General features: G+C 31.9%; 1 protein-coding gene across 1 annotated transcript in view; it reads left to right on the top strand.

Moving 5' to 3' along the window:
• LOC145305407 (unconventional myosin-XVIIIa-like) overlaps positions 1–20,364 on the top strand; it is a 201,893-nt gene that overhangs the window by 140,528 nt on the left and 41,001 nt on the right. Inside the window, exons 39-41 of the mRNA XM_080147025.1 lie at positions 944–1,042; positions 2,104–2,136; positions 3,663–3,764. Coding sequence (XP_080003151.1) covers positions 944–1,042; positions 2,104–2,136; positions 3,663–3,764 — 234 coding nt within the window. The remainder of the gene's footprint in view (positions 1–943; positions 1,043–2,103; positions 2,137–3,662; positions 3,765–20,364) is intronic.

The raw sequence follows: 20,364 nt of genomic DNA, 5'->3' as shown, positions 1-20,364 counted from the left end.
AGTTATCCTGTCCGTCTGTCTGTAAAGCTGCTCTCTGTTTGGTTCTCTATCTAATAAATACACTGTAAACTTATCTCACTTTATTATTTTATTTTATAACTAGCGGCTTTGCCCCTAGCCTCTAGGGGCTTTGCCCCATGAGATGGTAAAAAAGTGTAAGGTGAAATTTGTAAAAAAAAAAAATAATAAGAAGGACCAAGGAAATCTTCCACAAAGGAAATATTCCACAAAGGAAATATTCCACAAAGGAATCTTCTACAAAGGACCAAGGATAAAAAAAAAAAAAAATGGGGGGGATTTTTTTTGTTTTTGGGGGGGTTGGGGTTGTCCTACCCCCCAAGAAAATAGCTTAAAACCACCACAGGACCAATAGGTAGATACCCTGAAGAGTAGAATCCGATCGGTTCAGTGGTTACCGAGATCTTAAGGGACAGACAGACGGACAGATTAAATGTTTTGCCTCTCCTTTCTCTCTCTCTCTCTCACTCTCTCTCTCTCTGTCTCTCTGTCTCTCTCTGTTTCTCTATCTGTCTCTCTCTCTCTCTGTCTCTCTCTCTGTCTCTGTCTCTCTCTGTCTATCTGTTTCTCTCTCTCTCTCTCTCATTCAATTAATGTATGTAACCGTCCTTGTTTTTTAAAAGCTTCCTTGTTCAAATAGAAATTAATGTTATAGAATAAGGACCTTGCCATAGTACCATAAATACTCTCGATTACTAATTTTAAACTTTTTGAAAAGCAGTACAGTTTTTTACCTTTTCCATGAAGTAGTAAATATCAATATCAGGGTATCTTTTTATTCAGAAGTATGTAATTTTTCTTTAAAAATATTAGCTAAATCTATTAAAATTCAATTTATTTATTCGTCTAAACATATTAAGGCAAAACAAGCGTTTTTTTAAGGCATAAGTTTTCATGGAAATTAATCTTGTCTTCTCTATTTTAGGGTGAGATGAACGATACCCGCCTACTGCTGGAAGAACAGACCTCCAGAAACCAACTTCTGGAGAAGAAACAGAGAAAGTTTGACGCCGAGCTAAACCTGGTAAACTATTTATTGCTATTTGGAGAAATAAATGTACAAGTATAGAGTGTAAACTAAACAACAACTTGGCCAAGTGGTGGGGACCTTTTTCGTCGGCTAGGAAATTACTTTCTGTACTTTTGTATCAACTAGGGTGTGTTTAGATTTCCGACGCTATTGGCTGACATTCGAAAACCCTTTTGAAATTCGGCACAGGGTCCCTACCCCGTGGGTAGAGTTACATTATATAGCTTGTGCCCCCTCTATTCTTTTAATTATATTTTGGGGGATATAGGGATGGGGTAAATGCAGAAATAGGACTGCAAACGATAGATTTATACTCACCTATGGGATTGTTATAGGCTATTTTATTTCTTAAATAAAAGTCTTGAGGTCAGTTTTAGGCTATTTTTTGCCCTCTTAAACAAAGCTCCTAGTAGTTGTATTACATTAAAAATGATTGTATAATGTGTAATTCATAATTAGCTGTTATAGATAAGACAATGGCAATAAAACTATTCTACAATTCTTTCTCATCCTAAATATCTACCATTTAGTTAATCGGGGGAAATATAATTTTACTTTTTATTGTCCTATCCCTCTATATCCGCAGTGGTTAGAGTCTTTTGTTTTTACCTTTTGAAATAATTTTGTCAGGGAGGGAGGGGACATTGGACTATTAATTATACTAGTCCCCTAAGTCTCATAATTACGTTCTTTCATTTGTTGGCTCAAGAATTTGGGTATTTTTATTAAATCTTGATGATGCAAACTAATAATGTCCACTAATTTTTAAATACGGAATTGGAAATTTTGTTTATCATAATTGGGGATGTACATCAATATATCGTATATTGTCTTATCCCTTAAGATCCCTGATTTAAATTGAAATCAGAACATCATCTTAAATAAATCCTCATGTAATCTAGGACCTCTACATTGAAAAGGTTTTCTTGGAAAATGACATTTTTAAAACTTAAATCTATTTCAAAAATGGCATTTATCAAAAAAACTTTTATTCATCCTTTTTCTTTTTTACCTTTGTTTATTTTAAACTATTTTTATTTTTATTTATTTTTTAGATAGCTAACCAAATGACCAAAGCTGAACAAATAGTAAGTCATAACAAAGACAATAATAACAAAATCCTTTTTTTACACTGACATGAAAAATAATAATACACTTTAGAAAAATATTTCTGTAATTAAAGGTTTTATTACACTTTTGATACTAATTTTTTTCCCTCAAGATTAAGTTAAACTCAAACCATATTCTTTTTAAAGAAAAAATAGATATATCATTTTGAGACTTAGTTATAATAAACTGTAATAAAAAGTTTAAAAACAGAAAAGTTTTTTTTAAAGTGTAACTTAAAAGTATTTCATCTAAAGACTGTGTCACATAAAATCTTCAAAAATAAAAATCTTTTTGAAAATCATTAAGTTTAAAATATAGAATATAGGTTTTAAAAGATAAAAAGGCCAAAAATTTAAAAGAAATCAAGAAAATATGTTTATGATTATTATTAATAACAAAAATTTAGTTCAGCTTTTTAAAATAAAACTGCTCTAACAAACTGCTTAAAAACCTTAGTTAATAATACTTTTTTTGTAAAAATTTAGTTACCTTTTTTAATAGCGAAGCTTTTTTAAAATTCAATTTGTCTGGCCGTGTCCGTCTGTCAGTCAACAAGCCCGTATGGGGGAAATGTGATTTTTTCAGCTGCTGTTGAAGATAGACAACTGAAACTTTCAGTGAAGATTCCTACGACATGTGCACATCTAGTCTTTACATTGTTATTTCTGTTTGTGTTTTGGTCATGATGCTAAAGACATAAACCTTATTTTTTTATAGGTTTCGTGATTTTATTTGAGTTTTTGCAAATTCCCTCTATTTCTCTTCTTTCTTATGTAAACCTAAATATCTGCTGTAAAACTCACTTTGTCCGTTTGTCCCTTATATTTTTTTGTGCTTCGCTACTAATGGATGTTGATATCCTTGTTTGAAAAATTAATCTTTATTTAGGACAAAAAAGAGAATCATTTTAATTTGAATTAGTGTAATAAAAATCCCTTTTAATTTATACGATTGGTACGGTAGTATAACCAAATAACACAATAAATTTGTAGGTAACATGGGACAATAAATAAACAATAAAAAGTGGTTCAGTTTTATGACATAAAATTGGTTTTAAATTAAATATACAAAGACAAAACATTTTTGTGATGTTCTTTTTTTTAATTAGGTGCGTGATGGGTTGGGAGAAGGGGGTGTTCCCCCCCTCCCTCCCCTCCCATATTGATTTTTTATCATTCTCCCTTTTTTTTTTCCTTTCCTAGAAAACTTTCTGATATACTTTCTCATATACATATTGATTTCATACTTAAAACAGTGATATATTACATTTTTCGTATGTTTAGTATTTATTTGTCCTTTTTCGAGAAATATTTTAATATCGTCCAGCATTTAAAAATCCTCTAAAGTTTGGTTTAATCATCTCTGAATACTTGACCAATCACATTGCTTAAATAAAATCGCTTCATTGAAACTTCTCCAATCAGAGCCTTGGATGTAAAACCCAGCCAATCAGAATCCTTATATTTATGTAAGATTTTTATTGACCAATGGTGTGTGTGTTTAGATTGAAGACGAGCGCAAACAGGACAAACTAGCGAAGGACAAGCTGGCAAGGGAGCTGGAACAGACCAAGCAGGCCAAGAACAGACTGGAAGAACAGATCCAGGTAGGATTTATGCTTTAAATGGCCACTGATATTGAAGAAAAATATGATTTTGGCGGGGTACTATATAAGTGCTCTTGTAGCCATTACTTAACCTATCCTAATCTATGATAAAGATTAAATTTAATTAAATTAATATTTGTCTTTTTTTCAAAAAGTTTTTTTTTGTGGTACATGAGCAAATTAAGGAAACCCGCAGTCGGTTAACTTTTCATATATTATTAAATATTAGCATGCTGTGCTTATAATCAAATAAGAAAATGTTACTATATTTTAAAGGAAATATGATTTTTGACTGCCAGAAACGTATTTGACTATATGGTAATTTACTCCTTCTTATGAATGTAATATATTATATGATATAAATTTAATAATTAAAAGATTTAATCAAAAAAATTTTAATTACCTACAGATTACATAATTTTCTTTATAAACATAATGATATTTAAATTAAAACTGAATGTAAAGTCCACCCATAAATATGTGAAGAATATTTTTTATACAAGGATATGATACTATAAAAATATTTTACCTCCAACTTATTTGCCATTTAAAAGAACATTGCTTTACTTTTTACAATTTTAATGTTCTCTTTTGATTTATATTAACATTTGAAAGAAAAACTATTGGGGAATTTGTGGATACTCAGCTGGTATTGAGCCAAAAAAAACTTGTGTAAAACATTGGGAAAATAGTTTTTACGTGGGATGCAATATCCCTAAGGTATTTATTGGAGATTGTGTATAAATACAGACAAAGTTTAAGATTTGACATATAAATTTTTTTATTAAGAATAGCATAAAACCATTACATGACTTATATGAAGCTTCCCCCAAATTCATTACCCCATTGATTTGCTTCATTCAAAATATCTTTACATACTTTTATATAGCATTCTCTACGACTCTGCCCTTATAATATATTGAGGGAGGACAGTAAAATAGCCTAAAACCGCCCTAAGACTTAAATATAATAGTAAAACAGCCTAAAACCATCTTTGGTTCTATGTTAAGTTTCCCTAAAATAGGAAAATCAATTGTTTTATTGATTTGAGAGATATTAATGGACAAACAAAGGTTACGTAGGTCACTGGAAGATAAAATAATGCCTTTAAAATATTCTGTCTTTTGTAGTTTGGCTGAAAAATTCATCTAAAGGGAGAAAATATTTTTATTTATTTTTAAATTGTCACAAAAACGCATTAATTTTTTTTTATAGCTATAAGTGAAAAATAGAAAAAATTCAGTTACTTTTTACATGAATTATGATCTGAACGAGTTGAGTTGTGTATCAAATTTCATTTTTGTGAAAATTATGCAAATCCTAATGCACAATTTTACTAAAAAAATAGGAAAAGGTACAAATATTTCATATTTCAATGATGAATTAATAAATTACAAATTGGAATTAAAATAAAAATCACAAAACCTCTAATTAAATAAAATAATACGGAAAACATATTTTTTAATGGCACCCTTTATTTACGCAAATTTCTATATCTATGACACCCATGTTTGAGAGCAGTTAACTGTTCACCGCGCACCCAACCTTGCGCTCTTTACTCCGCTCCTTTTACCCTTTTCTGTAGTGCTTCCCCTTTTGCAGAAATATTTCCCTCATTTCTTACTCCTTTTCTATCTTATTTGCGCAACAGTTGAATTCCCCCTCTCTCCCTCCTCCCTTTCCATCAACCTGTGTTACTCACTCACTCACATGGTAGGATTCTCAGAAAAAATCTCCCAAACTTTAAAAAAATATGTAAACCAATCAGAGTTGAGTATTTGGTAAATAGTGCCCTGCTATTGGTTCGCTTGCCTAGGGTTTGACGAGGTTGCGTGAGGTTTTTCATCCAAGAATTCCATGCTTCAACTTTTACATGTAGTCACAGTTGCCAAAATTAAAAATATTAAGAAAATATTGAATACTGTTGTTTTCATTTTTTATGTGACACGCTTTTTGCGCATTTTTATATATCTAAAACAGCAGAAAAAATATTTATTAAAAGCAAAAGTTTAAATTTTGTCAGCCTATTATACTTAAAACTTGGCAGCTATGACTTCAGTTTGAAAGAGGTGTTTCGAAAGAGAACAGAAATATCGAAACATCTGTGATTTGTTATTATAAATAATATTTAATGGTGTTTAAGTTATTTTGATACATTTTTCTTAATTATTCATATTTTGTGATTATTTATAAGTTCTAAATATTAAATTAAAGTTATATAATAAGTTTTATAAGCAATGATCGAATTATAGTAAAAATTAAGTGAAAGTTTAAGACAAAAATTGTTGTTTTTATCTAAAAACTTATTAAAAAGCATTTATAGAAATGTCCGCTCCGCGTATAACAAACTCAAGCAGAACCCCTATAAGCGAACGCATTAAAATATTCGGCGGAGGAGCTGACAAAGTTCGGCCTGCCCCCAGCTCCAAACCGGCCACGCCCGACCCAGCGGTGATCATCCAACGACCGGTTCTAAAGCCGACCCCTAGTGTCAACGCCAATATAGGGGCTATCAACGTTCCAACCGCTGCCGTTGGAACAGGCAGATCACAGTTTAGCGCAAAGGATCCGACCAAAGGTTTGAAAAAATCGCCGAACGGTTCCGTCGCCTCTAGTCGTAGTGACCTCTCCCGCACTCCGTCCAACGCCTCCACTAAAAGCTCGGACAGAACACCGACTTCAACCAGTAAGTCTACGGTTTCCCGTACTGGATCCATCGGTAAAAACTCCCCATCGCCGACCAAGAAATATATGAGCAACGGGGGATCTTCTATTGGCAGTCCAACCGCCAAAAAATTACCGGTTTCCAGAAAGTTATCAGATAAGCTTGCTGAAAGCAATAATAACAACACAACTCCTTCAAAACTACCCCAAGTCAAAGAGTCTACCCTGCCCAAAACAACGCCTCCGGCGATTGAAGAAAAAACGCCGCCCCGCCGAATTTCCGCCGCCGAAGAAAACAACACTATTGACACAATCATCTTAGGCACTAATACTTCGGCGGTTATTAACTTCACCGATAAAACTTTGGAGATTAACGATATATCGCCGCCGACTCACAACTCAACTGTTATGGACAATTATATCAACAACGATACTGTCGACAGATCTTCGGGCATCCGTAAATTGTCGACAGATATCATGTTTTCCGAACAGACCTATCAAAGTCGAAAATTATCCAGCGCCAGTGTTAAAAGTGATATTTCATCCGTTAGTAACGGCAGCGTTTTCGCTGCTGAAATCAAGAATGGCTATGTCGGCGGTGGCATAACGGTTAACGGTAAAACCGACAGCGAAAGCTTTTTCACCCGCCAGGCGATGAATAACGCCACGGCGGAAAGTTTTAGCAAGGTGAATAATACATCCAAGGTATTTTGACAAAAGACGTTTTTTTATTATTTTCCAAAATTGACTTCTTTCGCTGTCCCCTTTTCTTTGGGGATAGGTCAAAGGCAGATAAATAAATGTAATTCTCAACATCTGAATGTTCAAATTATGCTTTAATTCTATTTGAGAATATAAATATTTAGCTGCTATTAACCTATTCCTGTTTTTATGCGTTCCAATAAAGCTCTTAAAATAATATTCGTAGAGGCGAAAGTATCTACTATTCAAATAGGGCTTGTTTTCCCCCCTGTCGGTCCAAAGGTTTTAAAGAAAATATTCTGTATATTGATTGTAAGCCTTTTTAAAATCTTTAGGTAGGTAACATAGCATTGAGCTATTTGTTTAAGTTTCAGGATTGTTTTTGCGCTAATAATTAACATTTTTTTTATGTGTAATGCATGATTTTTACCTTATTTTCTACATTAAATTAAAATAAAGCATGCAAATTCTTTGATATTCAATATAACTATTAAATTTTGTTCTTCACAGTTTAAACAAAATCAATTTTCTTTCTTCTTTTTTTCTATTCTTTCATTCTTACACAGTAACTACTTTTATATTTACCTATGTTTATAAGAAATAAAGCAAGGATGACAACATCTGATAGAAGCGATGCACAAAAAACTCAATGATAAACAGTCAGTCTTTTGCTACTGGCGGACAGACCGAAGGACCAAGTAAATTATAAAATCTAGATGTTCTTTGATAAAGGAGAATCTACACAAAAAAATCAGCCATCTTATTCAATTTTTTTCCAGTCTCTGTCTTACAGACGGACGTATGGACATTTAGAATTATACAGTGTGTTTTTTTTATGAGAACTTTTTTGAAAGCAATTTTACCCCACTTATAGTTATCAGAATTTATTGATTCATGGCTTATTTTCTTCATTTTTTAATGCAATTAATAGAACATCAAAAAAATATTTCAGTTTTTATTTAAAAAGACAGTAAAATCTAAAATTCAAAACTTAGGTGTCAACGTCTAAAATGGTATTAGCGCATTTTTCTTATACTCAAATATTCAAATATTTTGCAAGAATGGCTGCTAAACACTTCAAAGTTGAGATATAGAGCTAAAAATGTATACAGATACTATTAGGGTCATGTACTAGAACATATCAAAGTTTGAAGGTCATATCTCAACCAGGGAGGGAGTACTGGCCCCCCCAAAGTCGACTACAGAAAATCCAATTTTTTTCTTGCAAAGAGTAGAAGATTTGGGCATAAGATAAAAGCGCTGAAACCAATTTTAGGTGTTGACACCTAAGTTTTGAATTTTAGATTTTACTAAACTTTTTAAATAAAAACTGAAATATTTTTTTGTTGTTCTATTAATTGCATTAAAAAACGAAGAAAATAAGCCATCAATCATTAAATTCTGATAACTATAAGTGGGATAAAATTGCTTTCAAAAAAGTTCTCATAAAAAAAACACACTGTAGAATAGCTTCGCCACTGAAGTGTAATAGTTAATTTTTACTGGCTGAAATGTTAAAGCATAACATTTACCCCACCTCTTGAATCTAAAACGTCTAAATTGCAAAATTAAAATGCAAAAACTTCGCGACTTTTTAATTTGAGATATCTTCATGCCCGAAGTTTAATTGAAAGGGACGTTTTAATGAATTTAAATAAACATTTTAATAGAAGGGCAAGGCAGAAAAAAACAGAGGGAGAAGACAATGGATGATAATATAGTTTTTCTTTTATTGTCCTATCAAACCCTTAAGAAACAACCCTTTAAATATATGGAAACAATTTAATCTGATTGACAACTAGATTCAGAGATAAAATATTTTCTAACTAAGGGGCGTGTAACAGGGGGGTAGGGTTATGGCACCGAGAAAAATATTTGTCAATAATTAAAAATGATTATTATTGGGATTTATTTTGGATGGGTGGTGATTCCCAATCCCTTCCCCAAAATAGCTAAAAATCCTTTTATGGAACAAGGAGAAGCTTTCCTGTAAAGGAGAACAATATCGGAATAGCGGTCAGTGAAATTTTTCGACAAACACCGAAAGACATCCTGTTACTTTTAAATAAGGAAAGACGGTTGTAAAACTGTTTTTATTTTTAAGTGCCAAATCCCTGCCATTTATGAAATATTTAAACTTAAGGGTGGGTAGAATTGAATTATATTTGTAATCTTTGATATCATTTAGATTTTTATCTCAGGGAAGCAAAAACTTTTAAGAATTTATAGTTATTTAGTTGGGGGGGGGGGGGTCAATGATTGTTAGTCAATTTAAAGCATACACTAGTACCCAAAGTTTTATAGCAACTTTTTCAATTTGTTGGATCAATAACTTTGGGTACATTTCTTGAATTTTGAATGTACTTTATAACTGTTCAAATTTTTTAACCAATATTTTTAACCTACATAAAGGATGATTTTGTTTTATTATTCGGGATGTTCATTAATTCTTCCTCCATTATCTTATCCCTAAAATTCACAAAATGCTGAAATGTTTAAAGATTAATAAATATTTTACTATAAAAACATGATTCTGAATTATTTTGATTTCCTAGTATAATGACCAATTTCGTGTCAATTTTAACTGAATTTTTGGTTTATTTGTTTTTGGATTCAGGAATTTCTGTTTTTGCAAATCATGTTTTTTTTATTATCCTAGATAAACTTTGCTGCCATTATTATATCAACAAGGTTAAAATTGTCACTTATAGAACAACCCCCTCCCCCATTACTTAAAATTTTGAAGTAAGAAAAAACATGTTTCTAACCCTGCGGGCCCCTCGCATCACTTTCTCTAGCCATTACTTAACCCTACCTAAAATGAGCATAAGAAATAAGTTTATTTTCATATGCCATATGATGGAAAATTGAAATGAATTCTATTTTAATGTTAGGTATCTAAATTTTAGATTTAAAAATCATGAAAACTCTTATGTTTAAAATGTGTATGTTTATACTACTTTAATAACATGTCATTAACTAGACATAAACCCTATGAAATCGCAAATCAACACTTGCTACTAAGATCAACTGAAATGTTTTCTACCTTCGATATAAGTCATTTTGTAAAACGCCTAATTTTTTTTTCACGCAAGTTTATGGTGTTTTTGATGGTGTCTAAATAGGATGGAAATCTTTTTAAAAAGCTATTATAATTAGTGTATATTATTATGCGTTAAATTATGTTATTTTATCAGGAGTCAAAGAGATACCTAGGTAATAAGAAGTTTACCTAACATATTTTCCATTAAGGTTTATACAAATGACTTAATTTTACATTTGTATTATAAATATTTTAAGTACCTATCCAAACCCCTAAAAAACCTTTTTGGAAAGTCCTTTCAGGGGTGGAGGGGGAGATACTAATAATCCTTTGTCATATACCTGTATTCCTGAGAACGTATAGAATTGGGTGTGTGCCTAAATTAAGTATTCATTATTGCTTTGTCCTTAGGCCTACATATATACTATGTTGTTGTACATGCATTTCTACTAAAATTAATGATAATAGCTATGTATTTTACTCTAGTGGCTACTAAAGGTCTCTAGGGGCAGTGAAGGGGGCGATGAGAGTCGACCCCCCCCCCTCCATATTCAATTCTAGTTTTAAAAAGAAACATTAAATAAAAATTAAGAGGTCATTTTTTTCATGCCTTGTCAAGACCTATGAGAAGCTGCATTGTAAAGGAAAACCATATCGGTTCAGCAGTTAGCTAGATCCTTTGGTAAACAAAGAGATAGAGGTGACATTAGACTTTATATTTCACTGGTACCCAAAGTTTTATAAACATGTTTTTCGTTTGTTGTCTTCCAACTTGCAGTTCCAAAATTTTTAACAAATAACTTTAATCTACAGATGGGGCTATTTTGTATCTCATCATTGAGGTTGTTCAACAATTGTCTTATCCCATTGATCTCTGGAATTATTGCTTTCTAGATTTTTGCATCAAGGCTAAAACACCTAATAGTAATACTAATACATACAAATTATTATTCTTTCATACATCCATGTATACGGTTGTTTATTCTATAAAGTAATACGTTGTGTGTCTGTATGCCCTAAAAGATCTTGTAAACGGTGAATATATCGTTACAAAATTTCAGGGAAGTTTAGTTATTATCTACTTATGGAAGGTTTTAAGCTATTTTCAATCAAGGGGATGCGATTTTGCGCCCTCAGAGAAAAATGACTCTTATCAACTAGAAAATTAATTCAAAGGGGTTTGGGGGGGGGGGGACAATGGCTTTTCCCCCAAAAAATTTGGTTTATAAAGATTCTTATTCGTGTGTTTCATTGTTTAATTGTTGTACTAAACAAATTAAGAAAACCTCATAACTCAGAGATCTAAGGGTATAAGATAATGTTGGTTTAAATTATTGGTGGAAAACATAAGACACTGGAGGTATGAATCAGTTTAATTTACTGTTCATTATCAACCCCTACATGAAATATTCCCCTTTCTATTTTAATTAAATGCTTGTTAGTTATTAGCTAGAACTAAAATTATTTTCACATAAAACTATTCCCAAAATGGCATGATACTGCCTTATTAAACAAGGATGACAACATCTTAGTAGAGTGACAGAACTTAATAAGCAGAACAATAATATGCAGTTTGCAGAAATCGATTGGACAATTCTAATATGTCTAAATTAACGTACAGAGCTTGCTAGCTAACCGTTAAGGACGCACGGACGGACTGGCCCTAATTATAAAAAAGCTTTGCCAAAAATTGTGTTATCATAAAGGTTGGATTTAGTATATGCTGATTGTAAATGTAAGTCTTTGTATGGTTTTATGCTATTTTTCTATTTCTTCCTCCCTCCCTCTATAATATATCGTAGAGTCCAATGCGTAAATCTTTTCTCCTTGCTTTATGGATGTACGGTAATGTAGTTATAGAGTAGCAACGTAAGTAAAAATTGTGCTGATTACAGCATTTGAAATTAAAGTCAAATATTACAGCTATCTATAGTCCCCCAACCCACCTATTCTATCCATAAACGGTTACCGTGTTAAAATTAGAAATTGATGCTCATTTGGTTTCTTTAAAGTAACAATAGATGGAAAAAATAAAGCCAATTTTGTGAAAATTACTTAGTTTTCTAAAGTTATAATAATACTGTTTTTGTAATCAAATAAGAAATGAAACAATATTAAAAAAAAGAAATGCTATTATTGCTTATGGAAATTTTATTTTTTTTACTTGCTAAAATTCAGAATAATAGCCTAAAACCTGCTGTGGTTCAATACTAATAGGTTTCTGTTTGTGGGATCCTATTGACCTAGGTACAGCTCTACCTGTACGTTTTATGTATTTTTTTGTTTTTCTGTGGTTGATTACCCTGATATGACAAGCTAAGCAATCTGTCTGCAAAAGTGTCAAAAATTTTGACGGATTATAATTATGTCACCCCTTAATTTAACCTTCTTCCCAGGGAGGGAGGGAGGGGACATAGGACTGCAAATTTTACTGGTACCCAAATAAATAGGTTTTCTTATTCGTTAGTTTAAAAACCGTGGGTACTGAAATTGAAAATATTTTTATTGACTAGGTATTTATTCGTCTGTTCCGTATCTGTTTTCTGTCTGTCTGTCCGTCTGTCTGTTTGTGTTTCTTTTCTGTCTGTCTATCCGTCTGAAACAGTTGATTAAGATATTTTTAAGACTATCTTGAAATATTGGGGGAGGGATTTTTAGCAAATATTTCACTTTTTAGACCCTTACTAAAAAAGGGGAATGGGGGAGAGGGCGGGGGGGGGGGGGTAAGATCTTAAAATGAGAGACAAAAAACATAACTACTTAACATAATAGGATTTAACTTTAAAGGCTTCAATTCAAAGTCTTAATAGATGCTGAAAGAATTTGAAAATGTCATAAATCTTTTAAAGAATAAAGACAGACCCCTTATTGTAAAACAATACTTAGTTTATTCTAACATTAGATAAAATATTTGGGGAAGGGGAATTTGTTAAACCTAGGTACTTTCTTTTTTTTTGTTTAAATGAATTGACCCTTTTCCTTTTAAGTTAATTTTAAATAGAAAAAATAGAAAGAAAAATTGATAAATCAAAACTGAGTAGGTAATGCTCTGAAAGCGATTGGTTTGAATAAACTCGCTTATTGTCAGGAATTTTCGGTCGCTGCGCTATTTTGTTGAATTATTGGGTCTAGATAATTATTTCCATTTTCAGACTTAAGGATTACCATATACTTATATTCTAGTCCCCAAAGTCTTATCAACGTTTTCTTATTCATTGGCTAAACAACTGTGGGTAATTTCATAAAATTTGATTGTTTGATTCATTTAGTTTTGTCCATATTTGTCCAAACGTTTCACTGATTGTAATATACAGAAGGTTTTTTTGTTTATTATAATTGGGGATGTACATAATTTTTTTCGGCTATTGTCTTATCCCTTTAAACCTGTAATAGACAGACATTTAATATATTACAGAGGGAGCAGCTTCGCTGTAAGTTTTTTATTCAAATTTGTCTCGCCTAATTTTATTTGAAATTAACTGTTCTAATTTGGCATTGGGTCCCCCCCCCCCTTAAAATATTTAATTTTTATACATAAATTCCAATTTAGTATTCTCATTTTGGTAAGATTGCAGGGATGTAGAGGGGGGTAGATGAAAGATAAATCAACCCTCCCCCATTCACCCTATAAACTATTGTTATATTTTACATTCTAGTCTCTTGGGAGTTGGGATTTACCCTTCCCCAAATAGTATTAAACCATCTGTGGACCTTCTAAAAGCTTTACTGTAAAGGAGAATCATATCGGTTTAGCGTTTAGCTATATCCTTTTCGCTACATCTTTTTTCAGACATCCTGTTACATAAGTATTGATGCCAATTACATAAATCTAATGTACATAAATGACCTTTTGAAAAAAGGAGGATCAATTAATCTTCCATAAACCTATCCACTAATCCTTATATTTAAGGAATCCTTTAAAATATATCGTATCTGTCTGATTCAATTAAATACTTCTCAATTCACTCCCACATTTAAAAAATGTCCTAAAAATTTCAAAAAATACCTACTCAAAATTTTAGCAAAAATCTTCGAATTTTAAAGAAAGAAAAAATTTCATACAAAAAATGAATCGCTAGAAAACGACAGAAATTATGAATTTTATCTTAATTTAAGCCATTTTATTGATATTTGCAAAATTGTAGGAATACCATGTATCTATAGATTTTGATTTTGAACAAATTCAGTAGGTCTCAAGGAGTAAGGAATTGTAGCCTTAGATTTCACTAGTTTTTTTTTGTTGTCAATAAGTTAGAAAGTAAATAATTACAGGTAGGGATTTGACAATTTACTGTAAATTATACTGGTACCCAAAGTTTAATAACAATCCCCTCACATTTGTTGTCTTTAAAACATACCTTTCGACTAATAGGTTTAATTTTCAAAGGGGGTGATTTTGTTTTAACAATTGGGGATGTGTACATTAATTTATCCTGTATTGTCTTATCCCTTAAGACCCCTGTATATTCAAATTTGATTAAAATTTCGACTTGCATATTTATTTGAAAATCTATGGATTTTTCCCCTTCTTACTGGTATGCCCTAAAATTTATGTTTAATCCGTTATATCTATAATACAAAGTAGGACGATGTCTGTCTGTCCGTCTGTCCGTCCGTCTGTCTGTCTGTCCCTTAAGATCTCGGTAACCACTGAACCGATCGGATTCTACTCTTCAGGGTATCTACCTATTGGTCCTGTGGTGGTTTTAAGCTATTTTCTTGGGGGGTGGGACACCCCCAACCCCCCCAAAAACCAAAAAATCCCCCCCCTTTTTTTTTTTTTTTTTTTTTTTTGAAGGAGATTTCCATGGTCCTTTATGGTCTCTCGCAATAATTTTTTTTTATCACCTCTTGGGCAAAGCCCCTAGAGGCTAGGGGCGAAGCCGCTAGTAATGTATAAAATCACATAGACTTGATATACTTAGATATTTAATTGAGACTGAATGTTTTTTTTTTTGGCTCATGTTTTGAGCTACTCCTATTTTTTATTTTCAATACTTTTTTTATTGTCCATGGATACGACAAAGGAAATAAATATATATAAATCCACCAGACAAAATATTAAAGTAAAAGAATAGATGGGACAGTGGTTAAATATCTGTATGTCCACTATGCTTAGACCATTTGCCGACTTTCAATTGGGTCTTCGAATATCGGTAAAAAGCGTCGGAAATATTAACACAGCAAAGCCGCTACATAAGAGCAGAATACAATTTGCTAGCAGATTAAAAGTATCATTTAGTTATCCTTGTTAATGCAAAATTAAAAATCAATTGCTTATTTTGTTTACATCAGAGTTATTTATATATTTTTATTTAAATGAATATTCAGTTTATATTAACTTTTAAGTACATAAAAAATATCTATTTTTGAAACAAGTGTATTTCTATATGTTAAAATGGTCCTATCGATTTAAAACTTGATGAATAATTTTATTTTTGGATCCTATTCTTGTTGAGATTTTGAAATAGAATTTTTTTGTAGTCACTATATGTTTGTCAATGGTTGTTTGTTCTTCGCTTTTATGGATGTTTTAACATTCTTGTTAGAGTTAGTTTAAATCTAAACCTATTTGTATAATAAATGCTTGATTAACAAATAATTAGAATTCCTTATTGAGCTGCTGAATTTAAAATTACCTTTTCCTTTAAGGGAGGGGACATTGGGCTGTAAATTACACCGGTACCCAAAGTTTTATATCTTATTTGTTGTCCCAAAAACATTGTCTAATTAAGTTTTGATTCATAACTTTTAATATTAATCTACAGAAGTAGTATTTTGTTTACCCTAATTGGGGATGCATATCAATTTATCGTCCATTGTCTTATCTCTTAAGATTCCTGCTTTAACTAAAATTCACCCCCACCCTATTTCCTTAAACGGTATTTCTACATTTCGACTAAACTTAAATTGTTGTGTACTATAGATAATATAAAAGGTAGCTTATTTTGCACTGGCTAGCCTTAGCAAATATCATGTACAGTTTAGTATATTAGTTCTAATTTTTGGGCGTTTTTTTTTCATCAAATTTTTGCGGATTTTTGTGAACATTTGTAATGTCTTGAATTAAATGTGTAATTTAAAATGACAGTGACATTCGACATTTGTCTCCATAATATCTAGGGAGGGGCGAGGGGACATTGGACTGTAAATTACGCTGGTACCCAAAGTTTAATAAACACGAGCTCTCATTCGTTGGCTTTGGGTACTTTTATCATTTCATGACTGACTGGTTTAAAATTGTCAGTGCCGAAACCTTTCAATCAATAATTTAATTATATAAAAAATTGTCTATTTCATAGGGAATGTTCGTCAAATTATCGTTCATTATCTTATCCTTCAAAATCTCCACCCCTAGAATTTGTAAATAGTAAATATTTTAGTAAACGGAGCTATTAGGGGTAAATTAGAGTATTATGCTATTAGACTAATTTGGGTAAAAACACACAGACAGACATCCTTCCTCTTTATATAAGTATTATATTTTTTAATTATAAGATTAGGGAAGGCTATTTTATGACCTCCTTCTATTAGATGCAAGGGGGTCAATTAAGATTATAATACTTATAACGTGTATGCTGATAAAAAAGTAAAAAAAACAATAATTTTGATTGGCGGATAAGTGTCAAGTTCCAAGTTGTGATTGGTTTCTAACTCATGCGTCTATAGTAGGAAGTGTAGTAGTGTTGAGCTTTTAAAACAATTATAGGTTATTTCGAGTCAGGAATCTAAAGGGATAAGACAATGGCTGATAAATTGATGTACATATCCAATGATGATACACAATTTACCCCTTCTGTAGATTACAAATAGTAGTTGAAACGGTTGGACACTTAACTGAATGAACCAACCAATCAAAATTTTTTTAAAGGCCCCAAAGTTAATCCAACGAATAAGAAAAGGTTGTTATAAAACTCCCGGGACTAGTGTAATAAACTGCCGAATGTCCACTTCCTCCCTGATTTTGATTAGATTTGTTATATAAATATTTTGAGATATATTTTTTTATATGAGTTATGTTTAATGGAGAGGGCTGCTTTTTGGAAACGACTGCCTTCTCCCCTAGCCACTAGGGATGTGAGGGGTACGATCCACCCCAATCCTAATCCTAATCATTGTTTAATTTTCAAAAACTCGATTATTGTTTACTATGGATCTAATCTATTAAGAAAAGGGGCCTGACGGGGGAAATAATCTAGTCTCTGGCGAATAGCTCAAAACCTGCTAAGGACCAATACTAAACTTATCTGTAAATAGTGCAACCATCGGTTCAGATGTTTCGAAGATCTTAGTGGACACACAAACATACACATAAAAATTTAAAATATAAAAGGGGGGGGGGGGGGTTAATGCAACCATCTCGTAATCAGTGAGCAAATGGCACTTAGAATTCGAATTTTGATCTGTAATTTTGCATGAGTAATCCTTGGTAGGTCTATTTTCCCTAAATTGAACAAAAAGTTGGAAAAGTAACGGCTGGCGGCTCAGCAGTTTAGCAATTTTAAAACTATTTTCAAGGGAAATCATCACGAAACCTATCTCCACATAATACTCTATGCTGCTCCAAAACGTTTTCAAACGGTTCTAGCCGCTAGTTGCTGGTACTAGAAATCTAAAAATGTTTTTTTTGTATAATTTCACATGATTTAAAGCAAAAATATGTTTCAAAAAGTTGATTCCTACTTAATTTATGGCAGATTTGCCCTAAAAATAGCCAAAAAACGGCTGAGCCGTTAGCCGTTACTTTTTCAACTTTTTGTTGATTACTCATGCAAAATTTCATATCTAAATTCGAATTGTAAGTGCCATTTGCTTACTGATTACGAGATGGTTGCATTACCCCCCCCCCCCCTTATTTTCGTAATATTTCCTTGATTTTTATGCAGAAGATATTTATGATTTAACTGTTTATCTGTTTTATATGCAAGTGGATGAACAGACTACAATTATAGATTAGCTACGCCACAAACGTAACGAACGCTCTATTTTAATTATGCCCTACAACAATTAGACGACTAAAGGTTTATGACTTATAATGTTTTTGTGGTATATTATTAATTCTAATTGAGGCAAACCTACATTACTAGGCATACAATAAAAGTTGTTCATATTATACCGCCAATATTTATCAAGTTATGTTTGTTTGTCTGTCTGTCTGTAGGATCTCACTAACTGCTAGAACTTATATGGTCCTCCTTTACAGTTGAGCTTCTAATATGTCCTGGGTAGGTTTATAACTATTTTGAGGGAGGGTAACTCCCCCCCCCCCCTGGGTTTTGCTGATATAGCACAATGATATGATATTCAATTCATTAAGAATTTTCATTGAATAAACAAATAATTTTTTGGCAGTTTTATGAGATTTAAATGAAATATATTGACAATAGAGAGCATGGCTTATTTCTCTTGTAGAAAATTGATCATCATTAGTACCCCCCCCCCCCTGAAAAAAATGTATTAGTTAGGAGTATTTGTATATGTCATAGTTTTAAAGCTTAGTTTAGGTTAGATCATAGCCCCAAAAGGTTATGACTCTACAGGGACTATGCTTCAGTATTAATATTTTCAAAGAATTAATATTCAATAGGGCAGACTTAGGCCCTGAAGCCAAATAAATATAGATACTCTAGATTCCTAATTCCTTAATAAGACCAAAAGCAAAACAATGAAAGAACAATCAGACCTCTTTTTGGTACAGTTGGGCATTTATTTTTTTCATTTTATTTGTATAATAAGTCAGCTGTAAATAGTTGAATTTCTTAGGATAAATCTTTGTTTAAAAACCTTTGGGGTAAGATATGTTAGATCCACTAATAGTTAAATGGATGGTACCCAGAGCGTTACATCCCCAAATACAAAAGATCAACTTTAACCTTTGCTCATCATTATTACATTGTATTGTCTACCATCACTATGGTAGATTCATCTGGAATTTTGGAACTTTGATTAATTTGTGCTTTTCTACCACTATTATTACGTTATATTATTCGCTGGCTTAACACCTTTAGGGACTTTTATTAAATTTTGATTGGTTGTTTCATAAAGTTAGTTATACGAATATTTCAACCCCTAATTGTAAAGTACAGTATTTTGTATATAATCATTCGAGATGTACATTGTACATCAATTTATCGGCCATTGTCTTTTCCCTGTAGCTCTAGTGGATGTGGCCCTTCCATCTAGTAAAATCATTTAATATCAAGCGTTCACAATAATTATATTTGAATTTCACTGAATTGAATTGTACAAAATAGCAAAAGCCCAAGGATCTTCAGGGACAAGACAATGGACGATAAATTGTTCAATATTTCCAATGATGATAAACAAAACTACTCCTTCTAATGATTAAAATTATTTGTTGTAAAGTTTGAACTCTGCTAGTTTGAGCATACCAACCAATCTAGATTTAATAAAAGTACCCAAAGTTTTTAAGCCAACCAATGAGAAAGACGATGCATATAAAACTTCGGGCACTAGTATAGTATACAGTCCAATGTCCTGCCTCTAAAATTGCAACCAATATTTCACTGTGCCGTAATATATGCATGTTATACCAAATGTAAAATGACAGAAGCCACGAATCGCCCATTTACATCTATACACGAGCTCATATTTTCAATGGCGGATTTTTTTCTTCAATTTTTTATGCCTTTTTTTTTTTGAAGAAAAGGCATATTTTTTTAGATTTCTGTATCAGCATTTGTTAGAGTTTTAAGCTAAAAGGAAGTCTACCTTCGAAAGTATTAGAATTTATGTATGTTTTTTTTTTTAAATATTGTTTATCATGGCCATCTTTTATCTTACTTTAGTATATCATAAAATAGTCATATTTTGATTGGTTGGGTCCAAAATGGAACCATACCTACATACTTTTTTTTACCAATAATCATAAGAACGGGGTAATTTTGCTTATCATCATTGGAGACGTATATTAATTTATCGTCCATTGTCTTATCCCTTAAGATCCCTGGAACGAGCCTGCTGCTTAAAAGCTTTGTTTAAATAAAGGATGCTTTGTATATTCTTCTAAATTAGGCAGTATTGGTAGTGTGCTTTCAATAATACACAAAAAAAATTGAAAAAACTAGCTGATGTGCCCCCGGCATCTAGTAGCCTAAAACCATTCTACGGCTAAATTCTAAAGATAAAACAGCCTAAAACCCTCCCGGGCGAAGCTTTGCTAAATAGGAA

Source organism: Acartia tonsa, chromosome 14 (assembly GCF_053477335.1).
Source record: "Acartia tonsa isolate MP-2025a chromosome 14, ASM5347733v1, whole genome shotgun sequence".
Classification (NCBI taxonomy): Eukaryota; Metazoa; Arthropoda; class Copepoda; order Calanoida; family Acartiidae; genus Acartia; species Acartia tonsa.
This window is presented reverse-complemented; position numbering and strand designations above follow the sequence as displayed.